Here is a 16200-nt window from a genome sequence, read left to right on the forward strand (position 1 = left end):
AGTGGGGGGAGGAATAGTGCCCCATCGTTGGTGTCAGTGGGGGGAGGAATAGTGCCCCATCGTTGGTGTCAGTGGGGGGAGGAATAGTGCCCCATCGTTGGTGTCAGCGGGGGGAGGAATAGTGCCCCATCGTTGGTGTCAGCGGGGGGAGGAATAGTGCCCCATCGTTGGTGTCAGCGGGGGGAGGAATAGTGCCCCATCGTTGGTGTCAGCGGGGGGAGGAATAGTGCCCCATCGTTGGTGTCAGCGGGGGGAGGAATAGTGCCCCATCGTTGGTGTCAGCGGGGGGAGGAATAGTGCCCCATCGTTGGTGTCAGCGGGGGGAGGAATAGTGCCCCATCGTTGGTGTCAGCGGGGGGAGGAATAGTGCCTATCGTTGGTGTCAGCGGGGGGAGGAATAGTGCCTATCGTTGGTGTCAGCGGGGGGAGGAATAGTGCCTATCGTTGGTGTCAGCGGGGGGAGGAATAGTGCCTATCGTTGGTGTCAGCGGGGGGAGGAATAGTGCCCCATCGTTGGTGTCAGCGGGGGGAGGAATAGTGCCCCATCGTTGGTGTCAGCGGGGGGAGGAATAGTGCCTATCGTTGGTGTCAGCGGGGGGAGGAATAGTGCCTATCGTTGGTGTCAGCGGGGGGAGGAATAGTGCCTATCGTTGGTGTCAGCGGGGGGAGGAATAGTGCCTATCGTTGGTGTCAGCGGGGGGAGGAATAGTGCCTATCGTTGGTGTCAGCGGGGGGAGGAATAGTGCCTATCGTTGGTGTCAGCGGGGGGAGGAATAGTGCCTATCGTTGGTGTCAGCGGGGGGAGGAATAGTGCCTATCATTGGTGTCAGCGGGGGGAGGAATAGTGCCTATCATTGGTGCCAGTGGGAGGAATAGTGCCCCATCGTTGGTGCCAGTGGGAGGAATAGTGCCGCATCGTTGGTGTCAGTGGGGGGAGGAATAGTGCCTATCATTGGTGTCAGTGGGGGGAGGAATAGTGCCCCATCGTTGGTGTCAGTGGGGGGAGGAATAGTGCCCCATCGTTGGTGTCAGTGGGTGGAGGAATAGTGCCCCATCGTTGGTGTCAGTGGGGGGAGGAATAGTGCCCCATCGTTGGTGTCAGTGGGGGGAGGAATAGTGCCCCATCGTTGGTGTCAGTGGGGGGAGGAATAGTGCCCCATCGTTGATGTCAGTGGGGGGAGGAATAGTGCCCCATCGTTGGTGTCAGTGGGGGGAGGAATAGTGCCCCATCATTGGTGTCAGTGGGGGGAATAGTGCTCCATCATTGGTGTCAGTGGGAGGAATAGTGTCCCATCATTGGTGTCAGTGGGAGGAATAGTGCCCCATCATTGGTATCAGTGGGAGGAATAGTGCCCCATCATTGGTGTCAGTGGGAGGAATAATGCCCCATCATTGGTGTCAGTGGGGGGAATAGTGCTCCATCATTGGTGTCAGTGGGAGGAATAGTGTCCCATCATTGGTGTCAGTGGGAGGAATAGTGCCCCATCATTGGTATCAGTGGGAGGAATAGTGTCCCATCATTGGTGTCAGTGGGAGGAATAGTGCCCCATCATTGGTGTCAGTGGGAGGAATAGTGCCCCATCATTGGTGTCAGTGGGAGGAATAGTGCCCCATCATTGGTATCAGTGGGAGGAATAGTGCCCCATCATTGGTGTCAGTGGGAGGAATAGTGCCCCATCATTGGTATCAGTGGGAGGAATAGTGCTCCATCATTGGTGTCAGTGGGAGGAATAGTGCCCCATCGTTGGTGTCAGTGGGGGGAGGAATAGTGCCCCATCGTTGGTGTCAGTGGGGGGAGGAATAGTGCCCCATCGTTGGTGTCAGTGGGGGGAGGAATAGTGCCCCATCGTTGGTGTCAGCGGGGGGAGGAATAGTGCCCCATCGTTGGTGTCAGCGGGGGGAGGAATAGTGCCCCATCGTTTGGTGTCAGCGGGGGGAGGAATAGTGCCCCATCGTTGGTGTCAGCGGGGGGAGGAATAGTGCCCTATCGTTGGTGTCAGCGGGGGGAGGAATAGTGCCCCATCGTTGGTGTCAGCGGGGGGAGGAATAGTGCCCCATCGTTGGTGTCAGCGGGGGGAGGAATAGTGCCCCATCGTTGGTGTCAGCGGGGGGAGGAATAGTGCCCCATCGTTGGTGTCAGCGGGGGGAGGAATAGTGCCCCATCGTTGGTGTCAGCGGGGGGAGGAATAGTGCCCCATCGTTGGTGTCAGCGGGGGGAGGAATAGTGCCCCATCGTTGGTGTCAGCGGGGGGAGGAATAGTGCCTATCGTTGGTGTCAGCGGGGGGAGGAATAGTGCCTATCGTTGGTGTCAGCGGGGGGAGGAATAGTGCCTATCGTTGGTGTCAGCGGGGGGAGGAATAGTGCCTATCATTGGTGTCAGCGGGGGGAGGAATAGTGCCTATCATTGGTGCCAGTGGGAGGAATAGTGCCCCATCGTTGGTGCCAGTGGGAGGAATAGTGCCGCATCGTTGGTGTCAGTGGGGGGAGGAATAGTGCCTATCATTGGTGTCAGTGGGGGGAGGAATAGTGCCCCATCGTTGGTGTCAGTGGGGGGAGGAATAGTGCCCCATCGTTGGTGTCAGTGGGTGGAGGAATAGTGCCCCATCGTTGGTGTCAGTGGGGGGAGGAATAGTGCCCCATCGTTGGTGTCAGTGGGGGGAGGAATAGTGCCCCATCGTTGATGTCAGTGGGGGGAGGAATAGTGCCCCATCGTTGGTGTCAGTGGGGGGAGGAATAGTGCCCCATCGTTGGTGTCAGTGGGGGGAGGAATAGTGCCTATCATTGGTGTCAGTGGGGGGAGGAATAGTGCCCCATCGTTGGTGTCAGTGGGGGGAGGAATAGTGCCCCATCGTTGGTATTAGTGACACAAATGATGGGGCACTATTCCTCCCACTGACACCAATGATACTTACCTTGCTGACCCCTGCTCCAGCCTGGGCTCGCTCTCTCCCTCTCCCATCTACAGCCTGCAGAAGCAAAATTTGCACTTACCTGTCAGCTGTCTTCCTTCTCTGGCCTCTCTCCTCTTCACTCGGTCCTGCAGCTCCCTCGATCTTCTTCGATCTGCGCGCTCTGCCGCTCGGCTTCTCCTCTCCAAGCTCCACCTCCTCGCCGGTGATTGGCCGCCTGTGTGCCTCTCCTGAGCTACAGTTCCGGTGGCCAATCAGCGGCGAGGAGGCGGAGCTGTTGAGTGATCCCGGATGTGTGGCCAGGTTACAGGGGCAGCATATCATCCCGCCCACAGATCGCGAGACAGGAGCGGTGTCTCGGTTCCTAAGACCATCGGAAATATGTGTTTTCCGATGGTCTTAGGCGACCCCTGGGAGAAAGGTCGTTCGACCCCCAAAGGGGTCGCGACCCCCAGGTTGAGAACCGCTGCTTTAGGGGTTCAGGTCAGGCGAGTTTGCTGGCCAATCAAGCACAGTAATCCCACGGTCATTGAACCAGGTTTTGGTGCTTTTGGCAGTATGGGCAGGTGCCAAGTCCTGCTGGAAAATGAAGTCAGCATCCCCATAAAGCTTGTCTGCGGAAGGAAGCATGAAGTGCTCCACAATCTCCTGGTAGACGGCTGCGTTGACCCTGGACTTAATGAAGCACAGTGGACCAACACCAGCAGATGGCATGTCTCCCCAAATCAACACAGACTGTGGAAACTTTACACAGGACTTCAAGCATCTTGCAGTGTGTGCCTCTCCATTCTTCCTCCATACTCTGGGTCCTTGGTTTCCAAATGAGATGCAAAAGTTGCTCTCCTCAGAAAAGAGGACTTTGGACCACTGAGGAACAGACCAGGTCTGTTTTTCTTTAGCCCAGGTAAGACGCTTCTGACGTTGTTTGTTGTTCAGGAGCGGCTTGACAAGAGAAATACAACATTTGAAGCCCATGTCCAGGATCCGTCTGTGTGTGGTGGCTCTTGATGCACTGACTCCAGCCTCAGTCCACTCCTTGTGAAAGTCCCCAACACTTTTGAATGGCATTTTCCTGACAATCCTCTCCAGGCTGCGGTCATCCCTGCTGCTTGTGCACCTTTTTCTTCCACACTTTTCCCTTCCACAAACTTTCTATTAATGTGCTTTGATACAGCACATTTGGGAATATCCAACTTCTTTTGCAATTACCTTTTGAGGCTTTCCCTCCTTATGGAGGGTGTCAATGATGGTTTTCTGCACAACTGTCAGGTCAGCAGTCTTTCCCATGATTGTGATTCCTACTGAACCAAACTGAGAGACCATTTAAAGGCTCAGGAACCCTTTGCAGGTGTTATGGCTTAATTAGCTGATTAGAGTGGGACACTTTGAGCCGAGAATATTGCACCTTTTCACAATATTCTAATTTTCTGAGATTGTGGATTTGGGGTTTTCATGAGCTGTAAGCCATAATCATCACAATTATGACAAAAAGTTGATTGGAGAGGGGAAAACATATAAAGAAGTGCAGAAAATGATAGGCTGCTCAGCTAAAATGATCGCAAATGCTTTAAAATGGCAACCAAAACCTGAAAGACGTGGAAGAAAGCGACAAAACTACCATTCGAATGGATAGAAGAATAGCCAAAATGGCAAGGACTCAGCCAACAATCAGCTCCAGGAAGATCAAAGAAGGTTCAAAGTTACCTGTGAGTACTGTTACAATTAGAAGATGCCTATGTGAAGCCAAGCTATCTGCAAGAAGCCCCCGCAAAGTCCCACTGTTGAAAAAAAACGTGTGCTGAAGAGGTTACAATTTGCCAAAGAGTACATTGACTGGCCTAAAGAGAAACATTTTGTGGACTGATGAAAGTAAGATTGTTCTTTTTGGGTCTAGTGGCTGGAGACAGTTTGTCAGATGACCCCCAAACACTGAATTCAAGCCACAGTACACTGTGAAGACAGTGAAGCATGGTGGCGCAAGCATCATGATATGGGGATGTTTCTCATACTACGGTGTTGGGCCTATTTATTGCATACCAGGGATCATGGATCAGTTTGAATACATCAGAATACTTGAAGAGGTCATGCTGCCTTATGCTGAAGAGGAAATGCCCTTGAAATGGGTGTTCCAACAAGACAACGACCCCAAACACACCAGTAAACGTGCAACATCTTGGTTCCAGACCAACAAGATTGACGTTATGGAGTGGCCAGCCCAATCCCCGGATCTTAATCCAATAGAAAACTTGTGGGGTGACATCAAAAATGCAGTTTCTGAGGCAAAATCAAAAAATAGAGAAGAACTGTGGAATGTAGTCCAATCATCCTGGGCTGGAATACCTGTTCACAGGTGCCAGAAGTTGGTTGACTCCATGCAACACAGATGTACAGCAGTTCTCAGAAACAGTGCTAATACAACCAAATATTCATTAAGTGATTCAAAGGAAAGCAAAATCTTCAAACATTTTTCAGTTTATATAGTGAATGTTTGAGTTTGTAAAGAAGAATACAAACACTGCTATTGTTTTGAACAGTCTTATATTCACTTTTCTTCATTTTTTTAGAGGAACAACACAAATTTGATATATTTTTCTTCATGTTTTGATTTGGAATAGAATGTGTAGTGTTCCCAATGCATGTGTGTGTATGGAAATAAAAGCTATTTGCAGGATTTTGAGCTTTATTCACTTTTTTTCAACACACTGCTATTATTTTGAACACTGTATATTAGTTTCACCTTTTAATTTGCATTACTGAAATAAATAAACTTTTGCACAATATTCTAATTTTTCAAGTTTCACCTGTATATAGAGGGATCAGGATCTCCTTGCTCCTGCTGGTGACCCCTCTAGAGATTATAAAGATATATATAGACTAGGAAACAGGACCTCCTTCTTCCTGCTGGTGACCCCTCTAGAGAGTATAAAAATCCATATAGAGGAATCAGGACCTCCTTACTCCAGCTGGTGACCCCTATAGCGATTATTAAGAATCCTTTATAGAGGAATCAGGACCTCCTTCCTCCTGCTGGTGACCCTTTTAGCGATTTTAAAGGTCTATATAGAGGAATCAGGACCTCCTTCCTCCTGCTGGTGACCCCTCTAATGATTATAAAGAGCTATATAGAGGAATCAGGACCTCCTTCCTCCTGCTGGTGACCCCTCTAACGATTATAAAGATCTATATAGAGGAATCAGGACCTTCTTCCTCCTGCTGGTGACCCCTCTAGCGATTATAAAGATCCTTTATAGAGAAATCAGGATCTCCTTGCTCTTGCTGGTGACCCCTCTAGTGATATAAAGATCTAGTTAAAGGGATTAGGACCTCCAATACATCACATGAGATGCATGACAACACATAAGACACATGATAACATATGAGACACAATACATCACAGGAGACACTTTAAATCACATGAGATGTATTATCTCATACGAAATGCATGACATCAAATGAAATTGCTGATAAAAAGTCTGAATTGGTTTAATAAAAAGATTAATATATCTTTGCATTAATTGTGCATTGAAAAAAGTGCAATATTATTCAGGGACCATATAAACAATTATATGGGGCCTGCTCATGGCTGTCATATTGTGTTTGGACTTGTTTCAATATGGATGATGCACTGTGTTGGAAACCCTAACTCCGATCCAGCCATCAGAACTGGCAGGTCCATATAATCCATGGCCACTTGAGGAGCCAACAACATTTGTCACAGCAGGCGGGGTAATAGACACTGTGGTATATGTCAGAGCTACATAAATGTTTTCTAATAATAGTGTGTGACTGTGGGGGGCATTAGAGTGTAAGCTCCTTTGGCATGGAGACTGATGTGGCTGGCTCAGTGTAATCTGTACAGCACTATGGTATACAATTGTGCTCAAAAGTTTACATACATTTGGAGAACTAGTAATATATAGTATGTGCAATTTTCAAAGAAAACATGAGTGAGCAGACAAAATCTATTTTTTTCTTATTTCTTATGGTATTCCTATTCAGCTGTAGGCCATAACAGAATGGTACAATCATAAAAAAAACCTGCCAACAAGTAAACAAATAAAATGCCCCCTGTTCAAAAGTCTGCATACCCTTAGTTCTTAATCCTGTGTATTGCCTTTAGCATCAATGACAGCGTGCAGACTTCTGTAATAGTTGTCTATGAGGCCCCGAATTCTTGCAGGTGGTATATCTGCCTATTCGTCTCGGGACAATTCCTTCAGGGCATGCAAAGTCTTTGGTCATTTTGCATGAACTGCATGCTTGAGATCTCCCCAGAGTGGCTGGATGATATTAAGGTCAGGAGACTGTGATGGCCACTCCAGAACCTTCACCTTTTTCTGCTGTAACCACTGGAGGGTCAACTTGGCCTTGTGCTTAGGGTCATTGTTGTGCTGGAAAGTCCAAGGGCATCCCATGTGCAGCTTTTGTGCAGAAGAATGCAAATTGTCTGCCAGTATTTTCTGATAAGATGCTGTATTCATCTTGCCATCAATTTTCACAAGATTCCCTGCGCCTTTAGAGCTCACACACCCCCACAACATCAGTGAGCCACCACCATGCTTCACAGTGGGAATGGTATTCTTGTCATTATAGGCCTATTGACCTCTCTCCAAACATAACGCTTATGGCTGTGTGGTATGGTTTTCGTCCTGTCACTCCAGATTACAGTGTGCCAGAAGCTGTGTGGTGTGTCAAGGTGTTGTCGGGCATATTGTAACTGGGCTTTTTTGTGGCATTGGTACAGTAAAGGCTTCTTTTTGGCAACTAGACCGTTTAGCTAATTTTTGTTCAAGTATTGTTGTATTGTGCTCCTTGAAACAACCACACCAGAGCAGCCTGTATTTCTCCTGAGGTTACTTGTGAATTTTTCTTTGTATCAAGAAAAAGTCTTCTGGCAGTTGTAGCTTCAATTTTTCTTGATCTACATGACCTGGGTTTGCTAATAAGAGATTTCTGAATTTTCTGCTTTTTAATATGAGATTGCACAGTACTGACTGGCATATTCAATGCTTTGGATATCTTTTTATATCCTTTTGTATCTTTATAAAGTTCCATTACCTTGTTACACAGGTTTTTTGTCAGTTCTTTTCTGCTCCCCATGGCTCAGTATCTAGCCTGCTCAGTGCATCCTCTTGAGAGCTAACAAACTCTCAAAACCACAGATGTGGAAATTAAATTTTAATTACCATTTTAACCTGTGTGTGTGTCACCTTGTGTGTCTGTACCAAGACCAAACATTCCAGGGGATGTAAACTTTTGATCAGGGCCATTCGGGTGCTTTCTGTTATCATTATCAATATAGTAAATAGCTTCATACGATCACTATGAGTAAGTAAAAAACATGTTTTTGCATGGTCAATTATATTTTCAATATCAATGCCAACATTTCACGATTTCTGCCAAGGTATGCAAACTTTTGAGCATAACTATATTTACACACACAGGAGTTTTCTGAAGCCATTTCTGCCTTGTGAGATCAGCCCTCAGAGGTTCTCATTAGCGTGGAACGCTTGGGCATAAACATGGGACACTCCCTTTCCCCTTTTACACTTTTTTTGCAGGAGGGTGAGGCATCAGAGAAACCATGTTCAAGATCAGGGTTGTAACTAGAACCTTCAGGGCCCCGGTTCAAAAAATCATAAAGGGCCCACCTGACCCGAGCCCGGGCCCTTCCCTTCAAGCCTTTTATTAGCATCTGGACCCTTTCACATGTTCTGCTGATGCCTCCTTCCAGTCCTTGCATTAGAATCCTCTCTTAGAGCTGATTCACATATGTGCAGTGTGGATTGAAGCTCAGGTTTCACAGCTAATTGATACAGTAGTTGTTCATGTCAGGTTTACATCAGGTTCAGGACAGGATTAGCTCAGAATCTTATCCTGTTCACACATATGCGGTTTAGAAACGGTTCCCATAGAAGTCAATAGCCTGTAATCTTCACCTGAACCTGAAGGCACTGCTCAGAAATCGCAAATGACTCAAACAGCACTGAATCCTCACAGCCAGTACACTGGACATATGTGAACATGCATAATAGGCAGCAATGTTTTTTTACATGTCATACATATTGGATGCGGTTCAAACCGCATTCAATCCACATATCTGTGAACTGGCACTTACATCAGAGTTCCCACAGCTCCCTTTACATCAGAGTGTCCCTTTACAATACACCAGAGTCCTTAGGGTTTGCCTTACGGTGCTGGGGGAACTCTGCAGACCCTGATGTAAAGGAGAACTCTGCAGACCCTGATGTAAAGGGGAACTCTGCAGATCCTGATGTCAGGGGGACTGTTGTGAGAATGTTGTGGACTCTGGTGTAAAGGGGAACTCTGATGTAAGAGTCTGCAAAGTTTCCCCTTGTACTGTAAGGTGAACTCTGCTGACTCTGATATAAGGGGGAATGCTGGAAACTATTATGCAAGGGGGAGCTCTGGTGACCAGAGAACCTCTTACATCATAGCTCCCTTTTACACCAGAGTCCGCAGAGTGAGTACACTAAGGCAAAGGGTTCATTGATGTAAGAGGGGAGTGAGGACATGGATATATTAGGTTACCTTTATATCTTTGCCCCCCCACCTTACCTTAGGGTCTCCACTTGCCCCTTACATCAGTGACTCCCCCATAGAGTGATTCATTGGGCCCAGGATATCCCTACCATGGAGTACCTGGACAACCTGCAGGAAGTGAACGTCAAATGTCCAGTAGACAGTACAGGTCACGGAAAGGTTTGGTTGGGTGCTGAACTTTCAGATGTCAACCTTGATTCTGACTCAACGCCTGAAGTAATTAGGGTTAGTGCTCAATATTGCAAAAGCAAAAGTATTGCTTCCACAGGAGAAATGTTTGTATCTTCAGGAAGATTCCGTAAGAACCCTAAGGTCCCTAAGAATCCTTTGATTTGGGCCTTTATAAGGGTGCCAGGGAAGATGGTAGCTGCTTTTTGATACAGACCTTTATGCCCAATTTCACTTCAGTGCTCTTCAGATCAAAATCCTGTTGATATGGAACAAACATCAGGAGTACCTAAGTCTGTAAATGCACCATTCTCTGAAGAGCAGGTCTGTCCTAGGATGGTGAATATTCACATGGATGCTTAATGCAAGGAAATCCTTTCGATTAAACTTGAAAGTCTGAGAGTGGATGCCAGCCTTGGTCTTGGAAGGTGTTCTGGAGAATCCCTTGGTTCAGGGAACATGGTTGCCAGAGGAGTGGAAAGTGCTGATAAACATCCTGGAACTTTGGGAGATTTGACTGGTTCTCCTACACTGGTCTGTCTTCTTTTGAGGTCTCCGCAGTCAGACAGTGCCACAGCTATGGAATATATCAACCATCAAGAAGTCACTGTGCTCAGGGGGAAAGTTGACCTAATTTGTCTTGAGCAGAATTATATGCTACGCCATGCACATTCCTGGTGTAAATATCTGACAGGCAGGCTTTCTCAGTTGTCCACTGTTGAATCTGGTACAGTGGGTGTTCTCAGAGATTTGCCTGTGATGAGGGTCGCAGATTTGGATTTCTTGGTATCCAGATTGAACAACAAACTGGACAGGCTTGTGTGCTGAACTAAGGATTCTTAGGTGTTTTCAGCAGATGCCCTGGTGACTCCCTGGAATCAGTTTCCCTGATCTTCTTCACTGCAGCTTCTACCTCATATATAGCACAGAATAAAGCTGGAGGCATTCCACTAATTCTGATCACATCTGGTTGCCCAAGAAGGATGCATTATGCAGATATTGTAAGTCTCTTAGCAGGTGAGCCATGGGCTCTTCCATATTGGCCAGATTTGCTGTTATAGGCTCTTATCTCATATCCTGCTTTATGGTTGCTAGCTTTCATGGCATGGCTGTTGCAGAACTAAGTCCTAAGGGATAGTTCCTACCCTTCTCAAGCAATGGAGGTCTACCCAGGAAGGTGTTCCACCATACATGGAAATCCTTTTTCACCTGTTGTGAGGCTCATAAGTTTCTCCCCAACAGTATGTCATGGGGTGCATTTTGGCTTTTCTCTAGTCTAGTGTGGTTGTGTCTCTGGCACTATCAAGGGACAGACCTGGGTCTTGGCTGTTCTTGAGAACTTCAGTATGCAAATTCTGGCCAGAGTTCCAAAGAAAGGAGGCTTCAGGAGACTGCCTGCAGCTTGATGAAAGCCTCCTACAATGACAAATAAGGTAAGTATTAAGCCTGGTACACAGTAAGTTTGCTGGGCTGAGCGAAAAAATAGATGGAGCTCATGAGGAGGTCTCTTACTTTACTACAGAAATCTCCCCCCTGAGCGACTGTGTTCTGATAGGGGGAACACCCCCCCCCCCCGCCCCGCCAGAACTGGTTAGAGCTCATAGCCATTGGCTAAGAGTGAAGAGTGCTGGTCAGATGCTGATCGCCTGCTGGTTTTCCAGCATGCTCGTTTGACAGAAGCTGGCCACAGGATCAGCTTCTATCAAACAAGGACCCGTGCACACGTGCTAAATGTTGGCCAGTATCTACTGTACCAGTTGATTTCAGCGGATATTCATGTGTACAGGCTTTAACACCTTATTCATCTACTGTACCTCTGAACTTAACAAGTATTTAACTCTTGCATTATGGTGAAGTAAGACAGTAAGAGCATTTTTTTATCCGGAGCCAAAACTGGTGCTTTTTTCAGTTCTCATCTTGATCTTGGAAATGAAAAGGAAAAGCTTTGGCTTTTAATTACTTTAAATAAAGGCCAGTTAGTAACCATCCTGGTCACTGAGGACAAGTTAAAATATACGTCATATATTATATAATATAGTAGATGGACCTTCTTGCAGCTTACCATTGTTGCCTTTTTCAACCATCTTACAGCCTTTTGGGGATGGAAGATCTCTGTGGGCAAACAGGTAATTTTGTTAGTATAAACTGGTGGTAAAAATGACCACAAAAAAGTCTGTGTACTCATAATGAGGAACCATTGCTAATATACTGAAACCACACTAAGTTAAAATTGTCAGTATTGTCTGGGTTGGTTCCCATTCTTCACCTGTTTTGGTCTGCTGCTCTCACCACCTCTTATATTATTAAAATAAATATATATATATATATATATATATATATATATATATATATTTTTTTTTTTTTTTATTAATATACAGTATCTCATAACAAAACAACTAGTGTGCACTGCAGATATCTTATTATATTTCTTTGTGTCTGAAGACAATTTTCATATAAGCTGCCTTACATTATTAATGATTACTTGGGCAGTAACCCAAATTAAAAAAAAATGAAACCACTTTTTAAATGAAAGAAAGTCATTCTAATAAAAAAAAAATTGGGATTGTTTTAAATGTTTTGCATTATACTTTTACCTACTTTCCTGGCAATAGAAGAGATATGTAAGCTCTAATGAGCACGGCCCTCTGATTCCTCCTGTATTCATTTGTATTGTAATTGTACTGTCTGCCCTTATGTTGTAAAGCTCTGCGTAAACCGTTGGCGCTATATAAATCCTGTATAATAATAATAATAATAATAATAAATATACATACAGTACTTGCAAGCAAGTTATTTCAAACTTCTGAAGGTAATGATACAAAATAAAATTGTAAGACAATGGAAATTTTTAGGCACTACTACCACCAATGTCCTTCCATGTAGATAAAGTCAACTGGTACCAGGTAAGGATGAATAAAATTTCTCTTTATTTCCTCCAAGGAATACACATGTTCCACACAGAGCCAACACTAACACATTTCAGTCTATCATGGCCTTACTCAACTATAGGTACTGAACTATGAGTAAGGGGAATGTGGAGACTGTATAAGGATTTGGTGGTCAAATATTTCATTACATCAGGCATATGTTTTTACTTTACATTTTACCATGATGTATTAATTATTTTAATGGTGCCTGAAAAGTCCCATTGTTTTAGAATATTGTATTGTAGCTAGCTTGAGGGATGTTGCTTCCCATTTCTGAGCAGAGTCACCCATACATGTGAAAGCTTTTACAAATACCTTGTGGGGTTCAACTTTAAAGAACAATTCCAGGCATTCAGTGAGCTACTAATGCTAACCATTAGACGATGCTAAGGAAATTCACTTAAAGGGGATGATTTACTAAAAGCATTCTAGGCTGTTCAGTTTTGCAAGAGCTTAGTGTGTGTGGTGCTTTTACTTTGCAAAAAAGTAAAAAATAAAATACCAAATCACATGCAAGAAAAATAAAAAAACAGCAGTTAACAGAACGTCACCTCATTCATTAAAGTGTTAGTAAACCCCGGACCCTGCTTTCACTATATCTGGTCTCCCACAGTACACACAACATGGAAATGCAATTATTTTAGTAATAAATACCTTTAAATAAAGGTATTGCTAAATAACTTTTCTCATCAGCAGTATATAGCAGTCTTGGACTTCTATCAGTGTCCAGCAGTGCACTGGTTAAAGCTTGTAGGAGGAGTTTTCATTCTATCCTTTGAGGCTTCATGACCCCTGACCCTCTGTCTGGACAACACTGATTGGTCCTGTGCTGATCACATGCATTTTCCCACGAACAAAGCAACACACACTAAACTGAGCATGTGCAGCTTGCCCCCAAGGTTCTGTTCTATGAGCAGATGGATTGGGGACAGTAGAAGAAGGTAAGGTTTAGAGAAGACAGGATCAAACAGTCTTTTTACACAATGCAGAGGATTAACCCCTTAGGTTCCACAGTGAGTATACCAAGAATGCTTTACTGCATATACAGACTGGTTTTACTGTTGTGGGTTTAGTAACACTTTAGGCTCTAGGGAAAATTCTCTTGCAATGTGCAACTTTTCTTGCAAACTGAACAGCCTACCTGCCTTTAGTAAATCAACCCCCAACCCAAGTATATACAGAAACTCAGTATACACAGAAACTCTAAAGCTGGCCATACACTTACAGACTTTTGTTCAAAAATTTTCATTTTCAAAACATTTGTTTGATTTTCTAATCATTAATGGGATAAAATGGTTGTTTTTGACCATAGTGATGAATGCTGATGATGAGGTCACACCATGTACGTGTGATGGAGCATTGTGCATTTCCATGTGTTGCGTGTAAGGCAGCCCATTCATTAGCAGATGCGTGTGCATGTCTGGGAAAGCCTACTATTTTGTGCGTGTTCCCAACACACACAAAATGTGAGCCCACCAGAGTGCTCCTTCCCCTATTCACCCAGAGGGTGCAGGTGTACTCACTCAGATCCTCTCTTGTACCGTTTGAGGGTTGGCTGCTGCTACCAGGCCTATCAACTGGTCTGCTCCATCCCTGCCATACAGGTGGCCCTCTCTCAGGGGGCCAGTGAGATTTGAGTTTTCCACCTTTCCAGCTCAAGGCTTGCAGACAGGCCCCATCTCACTAGGCCTCCTGACAGCTCCTTCCTCAAAGCCTCACATCTTCCACCCAATTTCCCTCCTACTGAGCAGGTTCCTACACTTTTAAGGGATTCCCAGCCCCTACCCAGGCCTTCCATTCAGGATTGGATGCCTGCAGCCAGCCACTTCTCAGAGTAGGGGAAAATTCCAGAGGGGCTGGCCTGCAGAGTCTCTTAGCACTGACCACAATTTGACCCCTCTGGCTATTACACCTGAGCTGCTAACCAGCTCCTGTCTACCCATTAGGATCTAGCTCCCCCTAGCTAAACTAGGAGGGTGTTACACAAGGTAACAACTGGGTGCGCAAAGGCATTAAATTGATCACTGTATTTAAAAAAAATTCCTCATACCTTAAGTCACAATCATATGACACTGCAGCCCCAAGTCTTCTCCTCTTCTAATTCCTGCTTGGGGTCCTCCTTTGGGAAGCCATGGCAGTGCCTGCATGACTTGAACACTTCCCATTGGAAGTCCAGTGGTGGAGTACTGTTAGGATCCAAAAGAGGACAACGTCATCAGTGGAAGTATTACTGGGACCGACAATCTTGTGGGGAGCATAAGAGCACTGGATCAGCACCCCCCCCCCCCCACGCACCTAGAGCAAGCAGCAGAGAAGGACCTGGAATGGTATTTAGATGAGTATATCTGGCTTTACAAGGTAAGGAGAAAGCATTGCATATCAACATGGGTTAGAGGAGGGGTGGGAAGGTCAAAAAGCAGGTCTATCTTGGAATGGGACTTTAAAGGGGGCCTGTACAGAAATAACTATTATTATTATTATACAGTATTTATAGAGCGCTGATAGTTCGCTCAGCGTTGTACATTACATTGGGGGACAGAACATGTGACAGAACAATAACAATACAATGCAAAACATGGGGGGATTGAGGGCTCTGCTCTTTCGAGCTTACAATCTAGGAAGAGGGGATGGTGGCACAGGAGGAGAAAGCTGTGGGGGATGGAGTGGTAGAAAGAGTGGAGGAGGTCGGCAAGTTAGCAGGGGGTGGGGTAGGCTTCCCTGAAGAGATGGGTTTTCAGGGTGCGCCTAAAGGAGAGGAGAGTAGGTGATAATCTGATGGGTTTGGGCAGGGAGTTCCAGAGGATGGGTGACACCCTGGAGAAGTCCTGGAGGCGGGCATGGGAGGAGGAGACCAGGGAACTAGAGAGAAGGAGGTCTTGTGAGGAGCGGAGTGTGCGTGCTGGGCGGTACTTGGATATTAGGTCAGTGATGTAGTTCGGGGCAGTATGGTGGACAGCTTTGTACGTCAGTGTTAGGATTTTGAATTTGATCCGTTGCGCAACTATGGGGGTTTTCAATACTGAAATGACTAGTTGCCTGACTGTCTCCGGCTTTTGAGTGACCCAGAACAAGAACGTAATAAAGTATGTCTGAATATCTGCATACTTTTATCATTTTCAGAACAAGATATCAGCAATGTCCAAGTCTATATTTCCCTCTGACACGAATATACTCACCTGAATTGATTAGCTCATCCCTCCCGATGAGGCCTGACGTAGAGCGACTACTCCAGCTAATACCCTACCCAGGCCACATAATGTACATCAAGGTGAGCTGGATTACTTGTCGTCCACCCATATGATCATCTTACATACGCCCTGTCAGCTTGTACAGGTCTAGCCATGTTGTGTCTGATCTGCTCTGTTAGGACAAGGCTGCTTGCTGTTGTGTTGATGGAAATGGGAGATGAGGTTGAAGGACAGGACACAGGTAGTGGGGTGATGCCTGGATGGTGGGAGGTGCACACTTTCTCTACAGTCGATCGAAGGTAAAATCTGAACTGTTTGGTTATAGAATTTAGACTACCTGCCGTTCTACAGCTCTGCTCCATCAGGTAAAATCATTTACTGTGGTCTGTTCACCTGTCTATGGGCTCTGTGTACAATGTACGTTACCTGTTCTCTGAATTCAT

The 16200-nt window shown here is 45.8% G+C and overlaps 1 protein-coding gene across 1 annotated transcript in view; it reads left to right on the top strand.

Moving 5' to 3' along the window:
• Window positions 1-9564: 9564 nt before the first annotated feature.
• Window positions 9565-16200, top strand: part of TGFBR3L (transforming growth factor beta receptor 3 like) — a 28048-nt gene continuing 21412 nt past the window's right edge. The window contains exon 1 of the mRNA XM_089661333.1: window positions 9565-9772. Coding sequence (XP_089517459.1) covers window positions 9565-9772 — 208 coding nt within the window. The remainder of the gene's footprint in view (window positions 9773-16200) is intronic.

Source organism: Staurois parvus, unplaced genomic scaffold (genome assembly GCF_062004578.1).
Source record: "Staurois parvus isolate SC_StPar_1 unplaced genomic scaffold, SC_StPar_1.0 ptg001328l, whole genome shotgun sequence".
Classification (NCBI taxonomy): Eukaryota; Metazoa; Chordata; class Amphibia; order Anura; family Ranidae; genus Staurois; species Staurois parvus.